This window comes from Trachurus trachurus (genome assembly GCF_905171665.1).
Source record: "Trachurus trachurus genome assembly, chromosome: 23".
In the NCBI taxonomy this organism is placed as follows: domain Eukaryota; kingdom Metazoa; phylum Chordata; class Actinopteri; order Carangiformes; family Carangidae; genus Trachurus; species Trachurus trachurus.
In genome coordinates, this window is record NC_139912.1 from 17,752,368 (window position 1) to 17,775,750 (window position 23,383).

At 42.4% G+C, this 23,383-nt stretch overlaps 1 protein-coding gene across 1 annotated transcript; it reads right to left on the reverse strand.

Annotated features, from left to right (window-relative positions):
* Positions 1-1,404: 1,404 nt before the first annotated feature.
* LOC311006581 (uncharacterized protein) lies at positions 1,405-22,960 on the reverse strand (the record flags this gene model as incomplete). Its single annotated transcript, XM_083999432.1, has 5 exons — positions 1,405-1,744; positions 2,665-2,850; positions 2,955-3,108; positions 5,759-5,950; positions 22,675-22,960. The coding sequence occupies 5 exons, from the start codon at positions 22,958-22,960 to the stop codon at positions 1,405-1,407; spliced, it is 1,158 nt and encodes a 385-aa protein (XP_083855558.1).
* Positions 22,961-23,383: the final 423 nt, after the last annotated feature.

The window sequence follows — 23,383 nt, forward strand, 5'->3', positions numbered from 1 at the left end:
AGCTTTTTAACCCCTCCCACCCCTTGAAAAAATGTAAAGTGCAGTTTTATTAGTGTTTCTATACTCAAGTTCTTCTATTCAAAATAAAAAGCTAGAGTGTAAACAGACTAAATCAACAGTAAAGGGGCTTTGCACAGAGTTTCTGACTTCAATGCTTACACAAACAGGAGGTTTAGGATGAAGCATTCATTTAAAAACATCTGAAGGGATTGCAGGTGGACACTGCACCTCAGTTCCTCTGTCTCTCCCCTCACACTTCACATATCAGTCCTGTGTCGTTTCCAGTACGTCCAACACGAAGCAGTCCCCTTACGCCACCTGACCAGTCTGCATATCCAAATAATGCTCTGTCTGGTTGTTGCTCATGCAAAAACCTCAGTTACATCACACAAAAATACTGAAAAAACAAAACTTAAAACAATACTTGATCATTATTTGCATCATTTTTTTCCATCCCCAGGGGCTGATTTCCCATCAGTACTTGAGTCATGTGTCTTCCTCATGTTCCTGAACCCATCGGAGGCTCTGAGCGTCCATGTCAGAATATGAAAGCACGTTTATAGTTGTAAATAACGATGTGACACGTCGAGCGGTGGCAGCGGACAGAGAAATGGAGCATTAGGGGAATGGCTCTGGTGAGAAAGACAGGATCAATTCAAAGCAATCACCGTATTATTAAATCCATACAAACAGCACGAAATGGGTTCCATTCAGTGGCAGCAGCAAGGGCAGCCTTTTAATCACAGTGTGTTGCAGCCCATAAATCCCTCTCATCGCTCTGGGACATGAACAGAGCTGGAGAGTGACCTGAAACCTTTTTTTTTTTTTTTAATTTTTATTACATCACACACAGCTCTGGTTAAAACGGGGTGAGATGACAGAAGTTAAATCTCTAGCTTTGAAGCAAAATATACTGTATGTACCTCTGATGTTTTATTCAGGTCTAGATTAGATGGACCGGACCTCAGGAAGGCTGATGGGGATCCGATTACATAATAAATATAAACTACTTTTTAAAAAAATCAACATTTCTGAGACAGTTGAAGTGCAGGTTAAACTGAATTAGTACCATATGAAGTTCTCTCCACATCCAGGCAGCACGAAGCCTTCTTGTACTGTAATTTCTCACGGCTAAAAGAAAAAAAATAGAAAAAAGCAGGACTTCCTGTGGAGAACTCCCCCTTGCAGAGAAGAGCAGCAGCAGCAGCAGCAGCAGCAGGTCAGTAAGAGTTATGGGGGAAAAAAGCTCAGTGGAAGTGTTCCTTACAGTTCCTGGTTCAGCTGGAGAACCACCACACCAGCTGCACGTCTGTTCCTCCACAACCTGCCTGAGACACATCCTCTCTGTGTCAGCGTCAAGACGGCACGCAGCCCTGTCAATACGGAAGTTGTGACGTATGGCGCCTACTGCCACGGCCGCTGTGGTATGGGGTTGGGGTTGGGGTAGATGGGCGCCGGCGTCGGGTGCGGGTAGACGGGCACGGCCGTGTTGGGGTTGGGCGGGTACGTCGGGGTGGGGTACTGCGCCATGAGGTGAGGCTGGTGGCTGTGGGCGGCGGCGGGGTGCGAGGGCGAGGAGGCGGCGGAGGAGGACGGGAGGTGCAGGTAGAGAGGGGCGGACGGCGCGGACGGGGCGGAGGGCGCCGTCGGAGTGGGGACCCTCTGCAGGACCACGTGGGGGTAGAGCTGGGACTCAGAGCGGTAGAGTCCGGGCAGCGACGCCTTCAGCAAACTCTCCTGACTCCTGGATGAGACAGAAAAGACAAAGGTTCAACTCAGTGAATTTGACCAGAGATATGAGTGATAATCAGTGGTGGCTGGCCAATAGAGGGCTCTAGGGTGCCGCCCCACCACTTATAAAGTCTTATTCATATTCTATAAATAAAATAAAAAATAAAAAATACATTGAAATATATGTATACACTGCAAAAACTCAAAATCTTTCCAAGAATATTTGTCTTATTTCTTGTCAAAATGTCTCAATTTTAGTCAAAACTAATCTCTTGCCAGTGAAAGCAAGTTTTTTGTGCTTGTAACAAGAAAGAAAAACTTGCGCCACTATCAGATTTTTCTACTTATTTAAAGTGGAAAATATGCTTGAAAAAAGTAAAAAGTGTCTAAAAACAAGCTACTTTTAATGTGATGAGTCTTATTTTAAGTATAACTAGATTTATTTTGACTAGAAATAAGACAAATATTCTGGGTAAGATTTTGAGTTTTTGCAGTGTATATTTTTAGATGAGCGGGATAAAAGGGATGAAACATGTTCTACGTTATTTGCTTTCTTTATCCACACATGTCTTGCGACCCAGTTGACTATTTGCAACAAAATGTTTGACCTTTCGGTGACCTTGCCCCAATAATGTAGCTACTTTAAGAGTGCTGCATTCATCTGAAAGGCATTTTACAATTTTTGACTTTTCAGAGTCTGTTAAATCTCTCGCAAATCGCAAATAATTATGCATGTAGGGTGTTGATCACTTTTGGCCACTCCCTCCCTCATACAAAAATACTCATCACCTCACCCAGCAAATATTCAAATTCATATAGTTTGGAGTTGAAAAATATGTATAGAAAATGATGATAAGGTCAAAATATGCACTTGGGTAATCATTGTGCAGGCGGTGTATAGGTGAAACTGAGTGAGTGCTGATGATAGGTTACCTCTGGTATCCTCTGTTCTCGTATCCATTGAGGCCTCCGGTGAGGTAGAGGGGGCTGTCTGGGGCCAGACGGGGGTTCATCCTCTGGGAGAGGTGGAAGATCTTTGGAGGAGGGAAGGCTTCCCATTCGCCCTCCTCCCTCTCCAGCCAACACTCACTGCGACGGGACGAGTGCTTGTCCCTGCGCCTGTGAGGGGGAGAACATTATCAGCTTCCTGCTTTCCCCTAACACCAGGGACCAGAGAGCAAACAGTGAAGTGAAGGAGATGCATCCTTCCCCTCCTACTCTACCTGCTCCGTCCCTCCTTCTTGGCTCGGTCTCGGCTGGATCGTTCCTGCAGGCAGCAGATGAGGAAGGACAGGGACATGGCGAGGATGACGATGCCGCTCACCACCGAAGCCAACACGGCCACTCTGAGACCACGGTCCTCCGGCCTGGGGATGGCTGACGGAGGAGAGGAAATGACACTGAAATGTTACAACACTGAATTTATATGCATTCACTTCCTGTTTGCGCCACTTCTTTGTTGTGCCTCTGTGCCATGACCTCCAGCACCTCCAGTGAAGCCCACCTTCCCTCAGGTAGGATCTCTGCTGGATGAATACAGTTACCTGCTTCCTGATGTTGATTTCACATGACATGTTTGCACGTTGAGAAAGAAAGTTAGAACTGTTCCCAGAGCATAAAAAGGTGATGAGATTACAAACCTAGTTGTCATTGTTCACATGGAGCACAGGAGACTTCACATAGGATTTATTCAGGAGGACATTCTTTGTGTTCTTCATTTTATCATCAGTGTCTGCTAAAAATAGATTTACAAGCTTCACACCTTAAACATGGTTAATATGGTGTACTCTATAAAATGCTGCAGGATCAGCTACTTCTATTAGCCACACTGAACAAAAAGCCAATGGGATTTTCCATTGTCTTTTATAGAGATTGATTTTCATGTTCAGTGGAATCCTGACTGGGGTATTTACTGATGCATGTCATGTTGTAGAATAAAATCCTGATGATGTGGTGGTTGGAGTCATATCTAGTGACTCTTTGGACAGGCCTCATCTCCTAAAGAAGCTCTGATGTGGCTCTCTGGACCCACAGCACTCAGTCGACCAATCATAGCCAGAAACACACAGGTAGCTAATAACCAATCACTGCAATACAAATACTTGCAATTAATGATTTAATTGTCCTTTTCTGCTTGTCAAACCCTTGCAGCATTTCTTTAGATGCTGGTTTTTCAGCCATACTGAATAGCCACATTGTCTGTCTCCAATGTTTTCCCTGTTAAGGGTTTTCTTTGGAGTTTTTCCTCAGTGGATGTGAGGGTCTAAGCCTTAGACCCTCACATCCTTAGACTCTAAGGGCAGAGGATGTTGTTATGGTGCTACTGTATGTAAAGCCCTTTGAGACATACTGTTTGTAAAAATGGGTTATACAAATAAACTTGCCTTGCCTAACGTGCGTCATCTGGTACTGTCATGTTTATACCACAGTATACACAGTTGGAACTTTGTTTTCAGACACGTTCCTCTTTTTATTCCTATAAAAAAAGTTAATTGATGCTTAATTTTCACAGTGATATGTTTGATCAATAAAGTTTTGAGAAGATATACAATTTATCTATCAAGGATAAATCACAGTCACAATCATTTCATGAGAAGATGTAAAAAAAAGTATTTCATTCCAACTTTATGGGCAACAGTGTATTTAGACACTGGTCTGAAAGCTTTAAGGATAACCAACTGCTGGGACAGAACTGCAGCCCTTTTTCCAAGTTTGGCTAATTTGGTGGGGTGGTGGTGGATCCGTAACCAGCTGATGCCATTAAAATAGCACCAGTCCAACCTCAAATGGTGGGAAACCATGAGGAAAATATGACATTTCTGTTCATTTCATCCAGCTGTTTTTATACAGATGAATGAAAACTATTTTAACGATTATGCAAATTGCAAAAATAATTTTAATCAGCTCAAATTATTGCAATTATGTAATAACTGTGACAGGCCTAATGGCAAGACAAGTTTATTTTATAGCCCATTTTTACAAACAGTTTGTCTCAAAGGGCTTTACACAACATCATAATAACATCCTCTGTCCTCAGACCCTCACATCCACTGCGGAAAAACTCCCTTAACAGGGAATGTTCCCCATTTTGAGACATTCGTGGCAATAATGCGAGCTGACGTGGCCAAAACTCGGGAGGATATGGCAAAGTTAAACGCGGTGAAGGCTGCAGAGGAGATGGATGAATAAAAGAAAATGGCAAAAAAGGGCTCTCACACCATCCCAACAAATAATAAGTACACTGGACTTTGCTCTCTGTCGATTGGACCATTCTGTGACTTTGTGACATGCCAAGCTACAAGATGAGACTGTTGTTCACTCATGATGGACAAATATGGACACATGTGCAAACACACACGTAATCTGTATGTACTGTCTAGAGCTAAACTTCAGCTCTGTATACTACCTACTGCTAACATGTCATGTTATGTCAAAATGTCATAAGTAAAATAATGTTATATCAAAATGTAAAAAAGCATAAACAAAAGAAACGATTATAATATGATCTTATACTACCTACTGCTGTAACATGTTATGTCAAAATGTCATAAGTAAAAGAATGTTATATCAAAATGTAAAAAAAAAAAAAAAAGCAAAAAGATAAGATCATGATAAAGATTTTTATTCTGTGGGTAATGGGGGCGGGACTAGATAAGCTTTTGCTTCTCCCGCTTTCCCTTTCGGCCATGTGTATTGTATTATTTGAACTAAGATGAAGTGTGATGATGATGATTTAAATTGACATGCCCGAAATAAACAAATTGATTGATTGATTGATTGATTGCTGTGGAGTAAAGTTCCTTAAACACCCTGCGGACCCAAACAGTTGCCTGTCTTGCTACTGTCCTGACAGAGGTTCTCCACCCTGTGGTGTGTATTATGAGTCTTTACAGACCACTTACATGTTCAAAAAAATATAACTCTGAGGAGCATAATGGGTCTAATGGGTTTAAAGAGTCTCACAAATTACCAAAAGATGATACCTTTGTAAAATGATGCTGGATGTAAGTCCAGTAAAGCTGCTCACCTTCACAGACAGGGAGGTAGTTGCTCCACTGTGCTTTGCCGTTCCTGACATTACAGTAGATTTTGTCGCTGCCGACCAGCTGGTATCCGTCTCTGCACCAGAAGGTCAGCACGCTGCCGACTGACACGCCGGTGCCACTTTCAACGTAGAAGGAACCCCGACGGGGTGGGAGGACGGGGACACAAGACAGACCTTAACAGAGAGGAGGAGACAGCATGAGACACATGTGACAACATGTCCAATGTTCAATCGATCTTTATTATCCTCATGGGGCAATTTTCTGTGCAGTAAAAGGTCAACACAGTCAAGCACATACAGACCATGCAGCAGCACATATGATACAAATATAAATAAATACCCATACAGTGCGATATTTAAAAAGCCATTGCAGCATCGATAAAGGAGTTTTAGACAAAGCATGACAATGGGTGGGTTGTGTCGGCCAAGATCCTGTGGGCCCTTGCCTAATACAGGACTGAAATGTTGTTAATAGTGGTACCTGTAATCTTTGCGCAGACTTTAACCTGTTCCTGATCAGAGAAGTTTTTATTATTATGAAGTTGCTTAATTTTTTGGGGAAAAGTCTAATTAACCACAAAGGTGACTTGTAACCAACATTTTGGCAAATTGGCCTATTACCATAATCCCTATAGTCTTAGAAGTAGGTTTGTTACCTTTAATTGTTGGTGCAAGCTGTTTTTAGATCAGCGGAGCAGAGCCGCGAGCTGCTCAGAGCTACTCTACGCTACGCTAGTTGTTTTCAAGGCAAATGCAGAGACTGCTGATGAAATCTGCCCCCGACGGCAACGCGCATCAGCGGTTTTGCATGAATTTACCACGAAAACAACTCCATCTGGTAACGTTCTGTTATTATCTCATAGTGTGGTGAATGTGCAGGTCACAACTTGTCCACCAGAGCGTTTTAGAGTTGTTGGATTGTGTATTTGATGAGTTTGATGAAGGAAACCAAGAAATCCTATTAGCCTCCGTAGCGTAGCTCTGAGCAGCTCGCGGCTCTGCTCCGCCAATCTTAAAACAGCTTGCACTGACAATTAAAGGTAATGAACCAACTCCTAAAACTCTAGGGATTGGCAATGGGCTAATTTGCCAAAATGTTTAACTATCCCTTTAATTAAAACAACATGATAATCTGTGAGAATCAGAGCTGCCTGTCCTGTTAGTGTGTTGTCAGCTTCTTGCAGCTTGGTGTGGACTGGTTGGTTGATGGATTAGGTGACTGGTGGATCAGAAATGAGCCCTCTGACATCTGCAAACCCTGTGAACTCTGCTTCACCTCCTCTGTCTCCTCTCCTTTGTCTCCATCTCCATCTTTCTACTTTTCTATCCCTCTCCTCCCTCTCTTAGTTTTTTTCCTTTCTTCACTGTCTAGTCAGACACAGACTCAGCGTGGGCCTGAGTCTGTGCTCTCAGATTAGTAGTTACACTGGACACAGACACAGAGAGAGACAGAGACAGAAAGCACTATTTTTATCTTCCTCATGCTACAATACGCAAATACCTCAGAGAGGTCTCGTGATACAGCAGCTATTGTTAGATTGTGCTGCAGGGATTTTTCAGGCTCTCAGGAAATCGCATGTAAACCTACAGGATCAAGAGCTGCGTAAAACATCCCTTCATTTTTCAAAGAGATCTTTGCTCCAGAGGAATACAAAAGAGGATTATGTCTGCGCTGTAGCATTAGAAGACCATATGATGGCTGCAGGCGCTCACAGGGTTACTGTCTGATCGATGCTGATCACTCAGCTGCTGGGATTTGTGGCTGATGAATTCTCACTTGATTCACAGACGCAAATATTCAGTGAAATAAATGAGGCCGCTCAGCCACAGTATGGTGTTGTATTACAGAGTAATGTAAAGATGAAGAGGTGGACGTAGCCTCCACGACGTCACCCACAGGTTTCTGAAGAGTGGTTTTGAAAGTCAGAGTTAGCTGCTGAACTGTCGCCCTAGAAAACTTGAAGACTTGATGAACTGTAAAAAGTCAGGAAGGAAGAAACCAAAACTGTGTTTGCATCAGGATGTAAACTTTTGTTGTTAAAGTAACATTGCGGAGTTTTTCGGCCTTAAAATAATGTTTCCAGACTCATTGCAATGGTAGAAAAATGGTTAATAGGATGAATGGTCCTGCCGCCGCAGCCTGAGCCGGGTCGCGTCGGCTGAAACTGCACTATGTAACTTCCCTGCACGGGTACGAAACACTTTAATACAGGTAAAAATCTTGTATAGTTCCTCTTTAAGTTGGACATTTTCACATGGGAGTGTATGGAGACTGACTCACTGTTGGAGACTCACTCTTGTGGTCAGTAGAGGAACTGCAGTTTGCGGCTCTTCAGCGTTGGCTTCATTGTTTTGCCCTGAAGGTTGATGCTTAGTCAGCGAACAGCAGCTATTTCACACAAAGCAGTTACACAGCTGTGCTGACATGTGATTCTCTCCCCTTTGAGCTCTGGTCTCTAATGTGTTTACAATCTGTTTTCAAAGGAATTCATATTTTGTCTTTTATATGAAATTAATTTTAATGCAGCTTTTAAATTATTATCCTAAACTCAGTCTTAATTAGAAAAGAAATGAACGGATAAACAGAAGGATAGAATGGGCAGAGATGACCGACTGCTGGAAGGCACGTGCTGCTGTGGTTTGCTTTGCTGTGTCAGTATTAGTGTAATCTATGTGTGTGTATGTGTTTGAGAGAGAGAGAGAGTGATATGTCATCCGGGTATAAAACCCCTTGAACATGCAAGCTGCTCTCTGCTGATTAGTAGCGACAGATGGGAGGATTTCTGCAGCGGTGGAGCCAGAGAGGGAGAGGATCCCGTGATCCTGTGTGAAGATGACAACATCCCCTCCCTCACACACACACACACACACACACATATGCACACGTCCAAGCACACACAGCAGACACGTGCGTTGTGGGTACAGTGCAGGGAAACAAGGACAAGTAGAGTCTGTTTTTCAAAGCAGAAGCTAAAAGCCATTGAGTTTCCCCTGGGAGAGCCCACACTGATGTTAGAGCTGTGTGGTCAGCAGCTGCACACACTGAAGACAGAGGCTGAGAGCTGAAAACCTCTGTAGACAACATGAATAATGTGTTTTACAAACTCTTGACAAACACACCACCCTGTTGTCTCAGCTCCACTTCACTAACAGTCCTTGTAAACACAGGCCTGGATCCTAGTTTATTCATTTGAATGTTTCCAGGGAAATAAAATAATAAAAACTATTCAATTAAACTGATTGATACTTGCTGAGACTGGGTTCAGCAGCCTGAAGTAAGAGTCGATTTTTTTTTTGAAAGCTTCTCTTTTTTTTTGGTCTTCTTTCAAACAAAACTTTCACTATATGAAAAATAAATCTACTCTAATAAACTAACTGTTGTTCTATGAAAATGCAAGTTGCCCAGTGAAATGATACCAAGGGGATTGCATTTGCATTTGTAATGGAAGAGATAAAATATTGTTTCAGGGGGTGGTTTATTAATCATCTGTTGAGCTTGTTTCAGCACCAGGAGCTGCCACATGATGTTGATTATTGATTTTAATTAATCTATAAAATAGTTCTAGTCCAGGAAGGGAACATTGGTTTTTGGCTAATATTTGCTGGTTGTATAATTTCTGGTCTGGGCAGTGTGACAAGATGTTAACTCTTCCATATTTCACAGTTTTAGCAAACACTTTGACTGTTTACACATCCTACAGACACACTGCAACAGTGAAGTTGAGTTTGAATTCTGGCCACTGGAACAATAATATTCACTTAAAAAAAACTTCCATAATAATTAAGTACTAAGCAGGAAATGAATAGCATGTTATAATTTCCTGTATCCTGGTCCTTGAGTTTCTGGTTTATTGAATGTATCTTAGTGAGATGACTGAAATGAGGAGTCCTGATTATTTCAGCTCTGTTAAAAAGGCTGATTGTTAACAAGTGTCCTCATGAGACTACAGAGGTTGATTGGATGGATGGATGGATGGATGGATGGATGGATGGATGGATGGATGGATGGATGGATGGATGGATGGATGGATAGTGTTGTCACGATACCAACATTTTGGTACCGGTATTGGTGGCGCACACACACAGATACACACATAAACACAGGCACATGGACAGGTGGCACTGTAATGGTAATAAAAAAAAGGACCTTGCTTCGTTTGTGGCTCGCTCACGCGCCTCGGCTCAAATTACAATGCGGCGACTTCACGCGGCGGCGTCACCGCTGCCGGCGGCGCAAAATGAAAGTCCCATCTAAGCGCAGTATAGTACCGTTTTAAATGCGTCAGTACCCCGGTACCAATCTAGTACCGGTATACCGAACAACCCTAATAGATAGATAGATAGATAGATAGATAGATAGATAGATAGATAGATAGATAGATAGATAGATAGATAGATAGATAGATAGATAGATAGATAGATAGATAGATAGATAGATAGATAGATAGATAGATAGATAGATAGATAGATAGATAGATAGATAGATAGATAGATAGATAGATAGATAGATAGATAGATAGATAGATAGATAGATAGATAGATAGATAGATAGTACTGGTACTGAATACAGTAATGGTCTTGCATTGGTTTGATCTCTTTCTTGAACTTGGTCTCACCCCCCCTTGGTCTTGGTCTTGACTCAGTCGCGACCCCCTCAAAGTCTTGGTCTTGGTATTTTAATTTTTTTTATTTAACCTTTATTTAACCAGGCAGAATCATTAAGAACGAGTTCTTATTTACAATGATGGCCTGGTATGATCTGGTCTTGGTCTTGACTCGGTCTCTGGTTACAGTAGGTGGTCTTGATCACAACACTAGGCTGGATCTCAGTAGCTAACAAACCATTGTTAACAGCATTAACAGCATCATCTAAAACATTTACTGCACAGGTTCTGGAAACTTACACCACACCATGGGTCTTAAAGCGGAGTGCAACACACACACACACACACACACACACACACACACACACACACACACACACACACACACACACACACACACACACACACACACACACACACACACACACACACACACATACACACCCCACTGCCAAAGAAAAAGCCTTTACCTCCGTAAAAGCAGATAAAATATTGAACATATTACGTGACAGTGTGTGTTTTAAGACTCTAGCTGAGGAGCATTTTTTTTACTGGCTGTTGCCACGCCACAGCACGAAACTCGTCTCCATCCCTATAAACCCCCGAGACACTGAACTAACACCTACATCACTGCAAGTGGACACGCTGTAGTAAACAGAGAAAAAAGGACAACAACGGCAGTGTGGAGCGAACAGACGGGAACATCGCTGCTGGAGCCCAGCACCAATAAAGAACAGAGTGAATGCGGGAAAGATTAAAATGTGTGTTAGGGTTTGGTGTGTTGAGGTCAGTTTAACTGTTGTGTGTGTGTATTGTCTACATGTTGACTCTGTGCTCTGTTTGCTCAGTCCTGTTCATCTGGCCCCATTCAGAGAGCCTCTCTGTCATTGTGGAAACTGGGGGCTGTCAATCACAGAGTTCAGTTGCCAACAGGGTGCTAATACACCTCTGGACAATCCAACCTGGCAACCTGACGCTGTCAACCAAACATCCCCTCTGCTGCATTATTATCTAAAACCCTCCACACTCATCCCTGTCAGGGAGGCACTCGGAATAGTTTGTGATTAAATAAAGATTAGACTCCCTGCATTAAAGATTCAAACACACACACACACACACACACCCACACATGCAGGGGGTGAGTGAACACAACACTTGGTGGATGTGCCTTTGGCCTGCGCACATGTATGAGGAATGTGAGTTACACATGTTGGGTGGCTGAAGGTAACACACTCTTCACACACATTTTTAATTGGATGCTTTAAAGAAACAGCTCCATGAGACTTTTAGATTCAACATCTTTGTCTATAAACTGATCACTGACAGGGAGTGACCTGAAGAAAGTCCTATCAAAAAGTTGGAGGCCTCAAAATATAAGACAGCTGCAGAGACCTTAAGTGCCCTTTAGTTATTTAGGGATTCAGCTCCAAAATATATTTACCAGTCATAGCGTTGTGGTCAAGACCACCTAACCCGAGAATGAGTCAAGACCAAGACCAAGACCAAGACCAAGACCAAGACCAAGACCAATGCAAGACCCATTACTGTATTCAGTACCAGTCCTCCTAATAATCATGTGGCTTGATATTTACATTATTCCTCCTCAGCTAAAAAGAAAAGACAATTTGATCTAAAATCTCAACCATATTTAATGTAAACAAAGTTTGGATTGAATAGAAGAACACAGCACAGAACCTGCTGAAGTCTCCTCCCACTGGTGACAGAAGTTGTTCAGATGGTTACACAAGCAGATACTTTACTACAACTATTTGAATTTTCTTAATAAACTTATTGAATTATAACACATAAACCAAAGTGAGCGAGTGACAGAGAGACATTTGCGATTAAAAAAAAAAGATGTCACTGCAGCTGTGGTCTTGACTGGTCTTGAGAAGTCCAGCTCAATTGAGACTGAGACAAGACCGAGTAAAAATGTAGTCGATTCCAAGACAAAGGCATTGAAAATGTGGTCACAAGACTTGTCTACTACAACACTATCTGACAGATCTGTGTCCTGTATCTCTGTAGTTTTTAGCGATGCTTGGATCTCTCGTCACTTTTCCACAAAAAAAAAAAATGCTGTGTGCTTTGGCTGGAAACAGGTGACGAGAGCTTGACTCTGGTGTACCTCATCAGCTTGCAAACCTTTGTTTGCTTTGTTAGATGAATCAGTCCAATTACAGAGAAGGTCTGCATCTGATTCCTTTAAAGGGGAACTATGCAAGTCGGTTACCTTTTCTCTGTTTTAGTCACTGTTTTAGTCACTCTACAGAGCTCCCCCTACAGTTTTGGAGTGCATATTTTCACTGAGGTAAAAACTATCAACTAACCTTCCTCCCTCCCACGTGCATTTGTTTTCAGTGAAACTGTCGAAAAGGCAATCCGTGGAGCGATGTCTATCGAGATGGGTAACATTAACAAGAGATTATGGATTACAGGGCGTGTTTGTGTTGTAGTGCTGTAAAGCAGTCTAGGTTTCTTGAAGACGAGTGCTGAGAGACCGGATCGTAGGGGCTGATCCTGTAATGCTGATCTTGCAATGTTGGTAGAACGAACTATTTTGTTTTTGTTGTGCGCGACATACATCTGCCGATATGAAGTTTTTTTTTTAATTGCCCATTTCTCGACTGGAGCGGTGGGGCCAAGTGTTCCCACACTACACGCACAACTTTTTTTCCCCATCAACCTCCATGGACCACTTGCATGCCAATCCATGGAGAGCGATCCAAACAGATCACAGATCAACAATGATCCGTTGCACCACAACTCCAAAGCTATTTAATTAAGGTGAAAACCTTCCATAGTTCCTCTTTAATAGCATCTTTGCATCAGAGCCAGGAAGAGACTCCCTCTCTTCTGTGCTGGTTCAGTTTTCCCTGGATAAACAATGGTTAAAAATACACTTGATCTGAGTCAGATGTTACCAGGCAGTGGAGGTCTGGGTTGAAGTTAATGAAAGCTGGCATTCTTGGCTGACGGCTGACTTGTTTCCTCTCGTTTATCTTCGTGTTCCTGTCCGATTCTTCTTCCTCACTTTTTCTCGGTCCCTTTTTCTCCAGCTGCTCTTTATGTGATCTGACCTCAAACAAACAAACAAGCCTCCCTCCTCTCCATCAGCATGTCTATTTCTGTGGCACCTCAATGATGCGTTGTATCACAACTGATTACCTAACCCCCTCCGGCTCCTGCTCTGCTCCTCACAGAGTGTTCCCATGCAGACACATGAAGGCACGAGTGTTACAGTGAAGGAATGTAACTTACTGTGTGCTGACATTAATAGAATATTAACAGACATTAAGTCACTTTTCTTTTGAATAGTCACATTTCTGAGGGATTACATGATGCCAGAGGGAAATACCATCCGTCCCTGAAACCCTCGGCCTGACGTAGAGCTGAGCTCAATGAATGTCATGAAAACAAAAAAGTTCTGGTACTCTAGTGCACTTCAACAGGCAGCAGTCAACAAAGTAACTCGACAGACACACAAGCTCTTGAAGTCTAGTAGTCTACTTTCTGCTCTTGCGTGTTCAGCTGCAGTGTCTGTCACTTTGTTTTGCAAGAAGTCGAGTACAACTCCATCTGGCACTCAGTCTGAAAATGTCGGAAATGGAATCAGAAAAACACAGAGCTGGTAGAGATGGAAGAACCACACTAAAGACAGGAAATGAAGTGCAACAGTGTCTGATGAAGGTTTTTTTTGGTCCAACTAGAATCACTGTGTCATGGATGTGTCCTTCCACCAGCCACAGAGTAGGAAATATGGTCAGGCACAGTGAGGTTGACCTTTGACCATTTGGACCAAGATGACCACGCCACTATGTTTGACTGCTTGAATTATGGCCAATGAGTTTGGGTGTTCCTATATCCTTTCTGTTGAATGTTACTGTGACCTTAAACTTTGACCTTTCTCCATTCAATGAAATGAGTCCTTATAGTCCAAATGAGTGTTGCTAATGCTAAATCTGAAGAAGTACCTGATTCACAACAGTGGGATGGATGAATAGATAACATAATGATAATATTTTTTTTCTTTGTCAAGAACTCTTCCTCAAATTCAAACTTTATTGGGAAATATGGTTACATGTGTTTTTACAGTTATATATTTGTGATGAAACTTTATATTGGTTAGCTTAGCTTAGTATCCACCTTTTTCCGAACGTCAAAAACGTAAGCCGGTTTTGCTCTTCCGGTGGAATTTTATGTTTACGTTTCCATGGTTTCGGTAATCGTGGTAAATGCATGGATTTTTTTTTTCAATGAAAATCTGTAAAACGCATGGATCATCACACCAGCTTTTAACAATGGATATCACACAAATTGACATCCGTGTTAAAAGCCAGCGTTAATAGATCCATGCGTTTACTGCAACTATGACAACGACTGAAAACCATGGAAACGTAACATACAATTCCACCAACACCGGCAAAACCGGCTTCCGGTTCGAAAACTTGTGGATAAGGAGTAGAAACGGGAGGAGACAGGTGAAGAATGATTCTTTCCCATAATGCCACAGTCACTGAATTACTCACATTTTGTTTATGTGATCTGCACAAAAACCGCATTGTTTCCATTGGCTGTCTCTCACACAAAGCCCCACCCACCACCTTTGGATGCTGATATATAATATAAGTAAAGTGAACTTTAGCCTCTAATGCTTAGTTTGTGGTTTCTGCCAAAGAGTTGTATGTTTATCTTCACTGCCTCTTCACTTTCATTCCTCCTGCTCTTCAAGTTGTTGCCATCCTGCTTCAACCTTCTGGGCAGAGAGAGGGTTCTTGTCCGACTCTCCCTCAGCGTCTTTGTTCACTTAGCGGTGCTAGTTTTAAGCCGTGGGAAGGTAATAATGAAGTTGAGTCACTGCCAGCAGCCATATTGGATTGACAGGCAGGAGACAGAAGTAACTCTCTGGCTGAAGCTCGCCAAGTCCACAGGGCACAGTAGTGACGATAGTGTGTGTGTGTCACTGACAGAAATACCCCTGGCTCTGCATGTGTGGTTTTTTTTGCCATGGCTTGTAGAAACTCTTCTTGTGGGGCATCTTTGTTAGAATGTAGACATTTAGATCTTTGCCAAAATGTTGCTGCGTCTCATCTGCAGAAACTTGAAGGATGCTGCAAAATACAAATTAGTTCTTGTTGTATACAGGTGCACCAGAATATCATGGAAAAGTTCATTTATTTCACTAGTTCAATTCAAATAGTGAAACTCATATAAAGATTCATTACACACAGAGTAAATAATTGTATGTCTCTATTTCTTTTAATTGTAATGATTATGGCTTATATGTAATGGAAACCCAAAATTCAGTATCCCAAAAAATGAGAATAGTGGAAAAAGTTCACTATTGTATCCTAATGATGTCACACTCTAATCAGCTGATTAACTCCGAACAATCTGGTTCAGTAGCTTCACTATCATGGAGAAGACTGCTGACTACTCATATTCTACTTTATGCAGGTGCACCTGTAAGATTGATTTCAAACTTGTGGAACGATGAAGGCAGATTTTCTGACACTGCTGCACTGCATTTGTGAAAGAAAAAAAAAAGAGAGAGATCAGGGTAATTGGCTTTAAACACTGAACTCTACCTGCCACCAGTGACTGTGTGCATCTGTATTCCTGTGTGTTAGCGTGTGATTAACAGGATTTCTTGAGCTAGAAATAGCCAGGAATAGACAAAGGTAATTGGCTTTGCCTGTCAGATAATCAGATTAAAGGCATTGTAACGCTACACATTTACGTTTTAGGCTTTTGGCTGGCAATCTTATCTAAAGAGACTCAGAGTGAAGAATAAGCAGCTTAGTGTCATCATCAAGTGGATGCTGTATTTAAATCTGCACATTGGCGTTTGTTTGCGTTCGAGAAGTAGAATCATTTCGGAACGTTTAGCCACTGGCACGGACGGTAAAGAAAGAAAGTGTAAATGAGCAAATATATTCCCTCAGAACCTAGGTTTAAAGTCTGAGAAATGCTTATGGACAAAAGAGGACAAAGAAAAAGAAAAAAAAAATCTTTAAACAGAAGTCAGATTTCACCACAGACAGGTAAGGATTGACTGTGAACTGCTGCTTGGTCAGATTAAGAGGCAGACTGCCTACTAAGTAACTGATATAGGCCTCTTCTGGGGATTAACACTAACATTAACTCTCACACACTGTGCAGGTTAATAGGTTGTGTTACCGTGTTAATGTTGAGGTAGGAGGCTTCAATAAGACTGAATACCACTTTATACCACTAGTTCACTTGTTTTTTTCATTTGAGTTGACATAACTCTGCTTCATATTATTATTCTGACCAATACTACAGGTATCTCTTTTACCTCAGGTTGAAGGTACAGACAACTGCCCTGCAAAAACTTTTCCCCCTCTGCCATCACAGCTCTAAATAACATGCGGTAGTAACTGTATTCTTTATAATAACTGGCCTGCTCTGTTCTTCTATGTCTTGCCTATTCTGTTGGTTGCCTGGTTATGTTTTGTTCATTTGTATATGTTAATTTTTGGTGGTGTATGTATGTTGGTACCGTCTGTAACAAACTGTGGAAATGAATTTCCCCTCGGGGACGATAAATTATGAATTTGAATCTGAATCTAATCAGTACTTTCTACCGTCCTGTGTTTCCTAAAATGAACTCTGATGAGCTTTGGTTCATTGGATCATGTTGATGCTTTTTTGTTCCTTTGTGCCTCAGAAGTGGTGAACTTGCCTTTTCTAGTCTCATCAACCATTCAAAGTGCTCTACAAAACAAGCACACACATTCAAACATCACAGCCATAAACACATTCATCGCTACACTGATTGAACAGTCGTCAGGGGCAATTTAGGGCTCAGTATCTTTGCCGAGGACTGGAGGAGCCAGTGACTGAAGCACCAACCTTTAGACCTTGAGTTATGACGCCACTGTGCCTAAGTGCAGCAATCAACAGCTAATTGGTAATCAACAGCTTAATTCTGATCAACCCTCTTCCAGTATAATGAGTCACAGCTTGTATCAACCGAGCTCTGCTGATCAAGTCCTCCAAGTGTGTGTGTTCAATGAGCAGGTACAGGAATGGAGGAGACTCTCAGACTTTGACGACCCTTAATGCGCATTTCAAACTGTGTTTATTGGGTTTTTGTATCAAAACATTTAGAAAGGAAGAGGGATTTTTCAAAGATCATTTGGCAAAAGCAAAAAAAAAAAAAGCTATGGCAACATAATGGTTTATTTGCTGAAAGTGACAGAATCAGCTTAAGATGGATAATGATAATAAAGATGGTTACAAGTAGACAATGACGAGTTGTAAGAGTTAGCTAATATATGGTTAAATGGTTCATATATGGTGTTTAGATGGCTTAATGTAATGGGTGAACAGTTTAATGGTCATGAATGCATAGCTTTAAAGGGATAGTTCAACATTTTGGCAAATTCTCCCATTACCATAATCCCTATAGTCATAGCAGTAGGTTCGTTACCTTTATTTGTAGGTGCAAGCTATTTTTAGAACCGCCGAGTCGAGCGGCGAGCTGCTCAGAGCTACGCTGCGGAGGCTATGGGATTTCTTGGTTTCCCTCATCAAACTCATCAAACACACAATCCAACAACTCCAAAACGCTCTGGTGGACAAGTTGTGACCTGCACATTCACCACACAACTAGATAATAATTGAACGTTACGAGACAGAGTTGTTTTAGAGGTAAATTCATGCAAAACAGCTGATGCACGTTGCCTTCAGGGACAGTTTTTCAGCAAGCAGCCTCTGTATTTACCTCTAAAACAACTCTGTCTCGTAACGTTCCATTATTATCTCATAGCGTGGTGAATGTGCAGGTCACAACTTGTCCATCAGAGCGTTTTGGAGTTTTTGGATTGTGTATTTGATGAGTTTGATGAGGGAAACCAAGAAATCCCATTAGCCTCCGTAGCGTAGCTCTAAGCAGCTTGCGGCTCTGAACCGTCGTTCTAAAAATAGCTTGCAACGACAAATAAAGGTAACAAATTTCTGCTATGACTATATTGATTATGGCAATGGGCCAATTTGCCAAAATGCTGAACTATCCCTTTAAACTCCATGTACAATGTGTTACTTTTCCTATACTGACAGCATTAGCAGCTGTTTAGCCAACCAGTGCTGCCAAGAACTTCAGCAATTGTTGCATTTACCACACAAGAGATTATAAAACACCTCTGGAGCAGCTAAGTCTTCAGTGTGATGTGGACACTACAATGTCTCAATATCAGTAAGTGAGGAGACAAGGCCAGCTGGACCGGGGCTAGCTGGTTAGCATGCTGACTTCTGTGAAAGAATAATAAATGATAGACAAAGGCTTGTTTTCATCAGCCCCTGGTGTAACAGGGACTCTGTCTCTACTGGGAAGTGAACAGCTGTTCGTTCTGGTATCATTAATAGCAACACTTATAAATGGATTTTTTTTAATAAACTGTCCCTGGAAAGACACTTGCAGGTTTATCCTCATTTAGTGGTTTTGATTTGGCAGCTTTATAAACCCTCTTTGTCCAAAAGCTCTCCACAAAAGCCTTCTATATTTAACACTGGATTTATCTATTTATTTAATTATTTATCTTAGTCTGATAAATGACAGGTTGAAAGGGCTTTTATATAAAAAACTAAAATGGCCACACACAAACACAGCTGCTGCTAATCCAGACCTGAAGGAGAGAGTCAAACAGGCTTCATGTATGGTGAGAACAAGGTAAATAAAGTCCAGCTTTCATCTGTTCAGGCCACACACACACACACATCCTTGTAATGCTATCTTTGTGAGGACACTCATTGACATAATGTATTCCGTAACCCCTTACCCTAACCTTAACCATCCAAAACAAATGCCTAACCTTAACCATTGCTCTTAACCTAATATAAACCTAATGTCTAAATAAATAATGTCCTCACTTCCCAAAAATGTCCTCACTCTGTTGGTTAAAAACTCTTTCCAGTCCTCACAACAGTTAGTACAAGAACACACACACACACGTTGCCTCTGGGAACACCGATGTTAATCACACCTCCAGGATTTTGTATTTTGGAAGCTCTCTCACAAAAAGCTCTGGTTTTGGCATCATTGATGCATGTGGTGTGATGTGGCAGTCCAGCTGATCACCTGTGTGTGTGTGTGTGTGTGTGTGTGTGTGTGTGTGTGTGTGTGTGTGTGTGTGTGCATTTGTGTGTATGTATGTATGTGTGCGTACGGTTCTGTGTGTATTTCTGAGTGTGTGTTATTAAAGTATAAAGTGCTTATTCCTGCTCCGTCAGACAGAGCCGCCGCTATGAAACAAGCGACTGCGTTGTTTACTCTTTAAACCTTTAAGAAGATTGTTGTCGTTTGGGCCTAGTGCGCCCATTTCTAATGTGTGTGTGTGTGTGTGAATTATGTGTGTATAAGACACGTGAGCCTTGCATATTGTCATCTGCTATAGGCTATTTATGCATACACGTGAGGATATGGGCTGTGCGAGTGAGATGGGGTGGGCGAGCGACACAAGAATAAGTGTTGGAAAAAGAGAGAGACAGTGGAGAGAAATAAAAGAAGAAACAAGAAGTGACAGACGCCGAGAGAGAAGAGAAATAAGAACAACAAAACAAAGAGGGAGAGAAATAAACTGCTTGGGGAAGAAACGGTAATTAGCAAAAAAACAAGACAGATGAGACAGAGGTTGGAGAGAATAAACAGGAGTGTGAGAGAGTGACATAAAGACAGACAGGAGAAGAGAGAGAGAGAGAGAGAGAGAGAGAGAGGAAATGGGCAGAGGGAGCGGAGGAGAAGAGAAAGAGAGCTCATGCTCCAGTGGAGGTGAAATCATGCGAGCGCTGCTGCAGCTTTCTCTGCAGGCTGAGCAGCTCCAGAACAAAGTGTCTTTAACTGCATCACCTGCCACCACACACACACACACACGCGAAAACACAAACGTACATATTTGCTTGTGCACTCACTCTTCTATATTTCCTCAACAGCACAAAACTTGTATACTTGTGTGATGTGACGTATTGATTCCTACTGTAAACCTGCTGAGACAGCAAGTAAGACTACACACATCCATGGACTCGCACTGACAACACTCCACACATGTATCAAACTGAACGTGAATGAATTCATGAACGCCTGCATGCTCTAGCACACCAGGAGACTTCCAGATGGTTACATGCTGTCATTCTGACGGGGAGCATACATCAGTCCGACTGCCCAAAAGTCCGACGGCTCATTTCTCCGACTACCCATTCTACAGTGTTAAGGTTAGGTTTAGGGTAAGGTTAAGGGTTAGGGCTACTTAAGTCGGAGAAGTGGGAGGTCGGACTAATGGACGCAAAAATAAAGAAATGTATGGTCAGAGAAATGGGTAGTCGGACAGATGTCATGTGCCCCATTCCGACATCCCACCATTCCGACGTACCGCTATTCCGACATGTGAACGTCCCACCATTCCGACAAGGCTTTCAATATAAGGAAATGTGCATTACTCAACAGGTGACTCCCTTCTTTAAGACATGCTGATAAAGGAATACCCTCGTGGTTGTGTGTAATTACGCAGCAGAGCGCAGACAGGGTCTAGTCTGCCTGTCTAGCCTCTACCTAAACTTAACCAACTCCTTTCTTCATTGCCTAAACCCAACCAGTGCAAAACCTTTTGAGGAAAAAAAAAAACGCTATTAAAGGAATTGTCGGAAAGGCAGGATGTTTAAAAAAAGAAAAAAATACCGCCATTCCGACCATAGGAGGAAAAAATTGTCGGAATAATGGGACATTTGAAAATTAAGTTTTGCCATTTAGACAATTAGAGGCTGTCGGACTGGTGGGATGTCGGAATGGCGGTTGCCCCCCCTTCCATACAAACGCACAGACAGCAGAGCAGGTGTTTGCTTGTGACTCTCCATCATGAAGTCTTTTGTGGTGTTGTGAAACCTTGTTCATAGTGTGTGAGGTTTTCAGAGCGGGTAAGTCTCCTGAATGGCTGCTCAAGTGAAAAATTACAAACCATCCTCCAGTGAGTCAGTGAAAACAGCAGACATCCAGGCACTCCCGTAACTTTCAAAGACGTTTTTGGTAAAATGTGATATTAGACCGACCACAACGTCTTAGCTGTGTTTTATTTTTTATTTTTTTTAATGTTGATGATACTTAAGTGTTGGCAGTAAATCCTGACCTGTGTTTGTAGCTGGGCTGTTTCCCTGGCTGCAGTCATAGTTACCTTTATGGGTCAGGAGGGTCAACAATAAGCATCACATGAGGTATTCAGGGTTGGGGCTGAGGTCAGGCTCAGGTTAATAGAGCTACGTTTCAGTTTTGCTCTTGCTATTTGCTATTAGAAACTGTTAAAGAGACCCAGAGGAGTTTGCTTTTGGTTATAAAAGAGTCTCATATTAATGTGGATGAATCTACGTTACCCACACTTGTTAATGGGTCCATTGCGATAAATATATATTTTTGTCTTTTTAGTTATTTTGATATTATAATTTAGTGGTCGACTCGCCCAGCATTTCCTATTTTCGGTTTCCCAGACGCTGCCCGGCGGGTCATGGGAATAACGCCGCCAGATCGCTAGTTTGCATCGTTTATGGTCGGAACTACGATGGTATCTGATCGTCTTGACTTTCATTCTTGATGAATCAAAACATTCTTGGCAAATGTTTTCGCTTTTGTCCGTCTTACGCCGGTCCAACAATTTCACCATGCGCACAGGGGCTCATGGGAAATGTAGTGTGAAGACACAATTTCAGAAACTCCTCGTTGTCCCTTTAATGCTAATGGTAGCGTAGAAATAGCAAAACTCAGAATGTAACACAAACACACACACATATTATTGTGTGTTTCTCATCACTGACGACTCACCCTGCAGCCTTGAATTAAAACAGATCTTATGTCTATAAATATACTTGAATACTTTGGAGTTTTGTATAGCATGGGCGTAACACCATCAGTCCTTGTTTTCATGGATTCACTGCGGGCCAGTGTGAGCCGTTATCTTATGAAACAGTCAGTCAATTAATCGATTAGCTGAGCAACAAAATATTGATCAGCAACTAAATGCCAAACTCTCACAAGTTCCATCCTCCTTTTAGTCATGTAAATAAACTATATACTGTAGTATAGTCCATTTTTGAGACCTGTTGATTTGAATGGACTGATGTTTGTCACCATATTCTGACTAAATGACAGTAGGTCCTTGATTATGAGCATTGTGATCGGCTGTGACTCCGGCTCAGAGACTCTTCTCCTCCACTTCTCTCCATGTGGACTGAACTCTACAACTTTGTTCATGCAGAGAAACAAGAGGAAATGGTCGAGTGAGTACTAACCTGTGTAGTTGCTGGTGATGCTCAGAGTCTGTGCCTCTGTCAGAGCGTCCGTCGTCGCCTCTGTCTCTGCTGCCGCCGGAGTCCCAGCTTCAGTCTGCAGGTCCGGCTGCAGCTGCACCGTGGTGCCGGCGGTCCATTCCTCCGGCAGAGACGTTGTGGCGGCTGCTGTGCTGCTCTGGGGGAGCTGGGGGCTCACCGTAGAGCCGCCGGCCAGGACCAGAGCACAGAGCAGGGGCCACAGCAGCGTCCAGAGCTGACCGGTGGTGGGACCCACTTTGGTAGACATGTGGTCAGACGATGATGAAGAAGAGGTTTGCGTGTGAAGGAGAGGAAAGAAACTCACAGCTCCATGGTCAAGAGTTGTGACTCAAAATGAAGAGGGAAGAGGAAAGTTTGCAGCTTCCCTTCTCTTCTTCTCGTCCTTTTTTTTGTTTCTGTACTTTCTCCTGTTGTCGGATTAATTTCCTGCTGTCCTGTCCTCCTCTTCTCCTCTTCTGTCCTCCTCACTCCCTTCGTGGAGAGCGGTAAACTCCCTCTGTGTAGCCGCTCATGATGCTGCCGTGCTGCATGGAGCAACGAAAGAGAGAGAGAGATCAAGTGAGAGAATGTGTGTGTGTGATTGCTCATGCATATGTGTGTGTGTGTGTGGTAGATCCAGCTGTAATCTGCTTCCTCTCTGCTCACTTGCTGTTGTTTCCTCCCCAGCCTC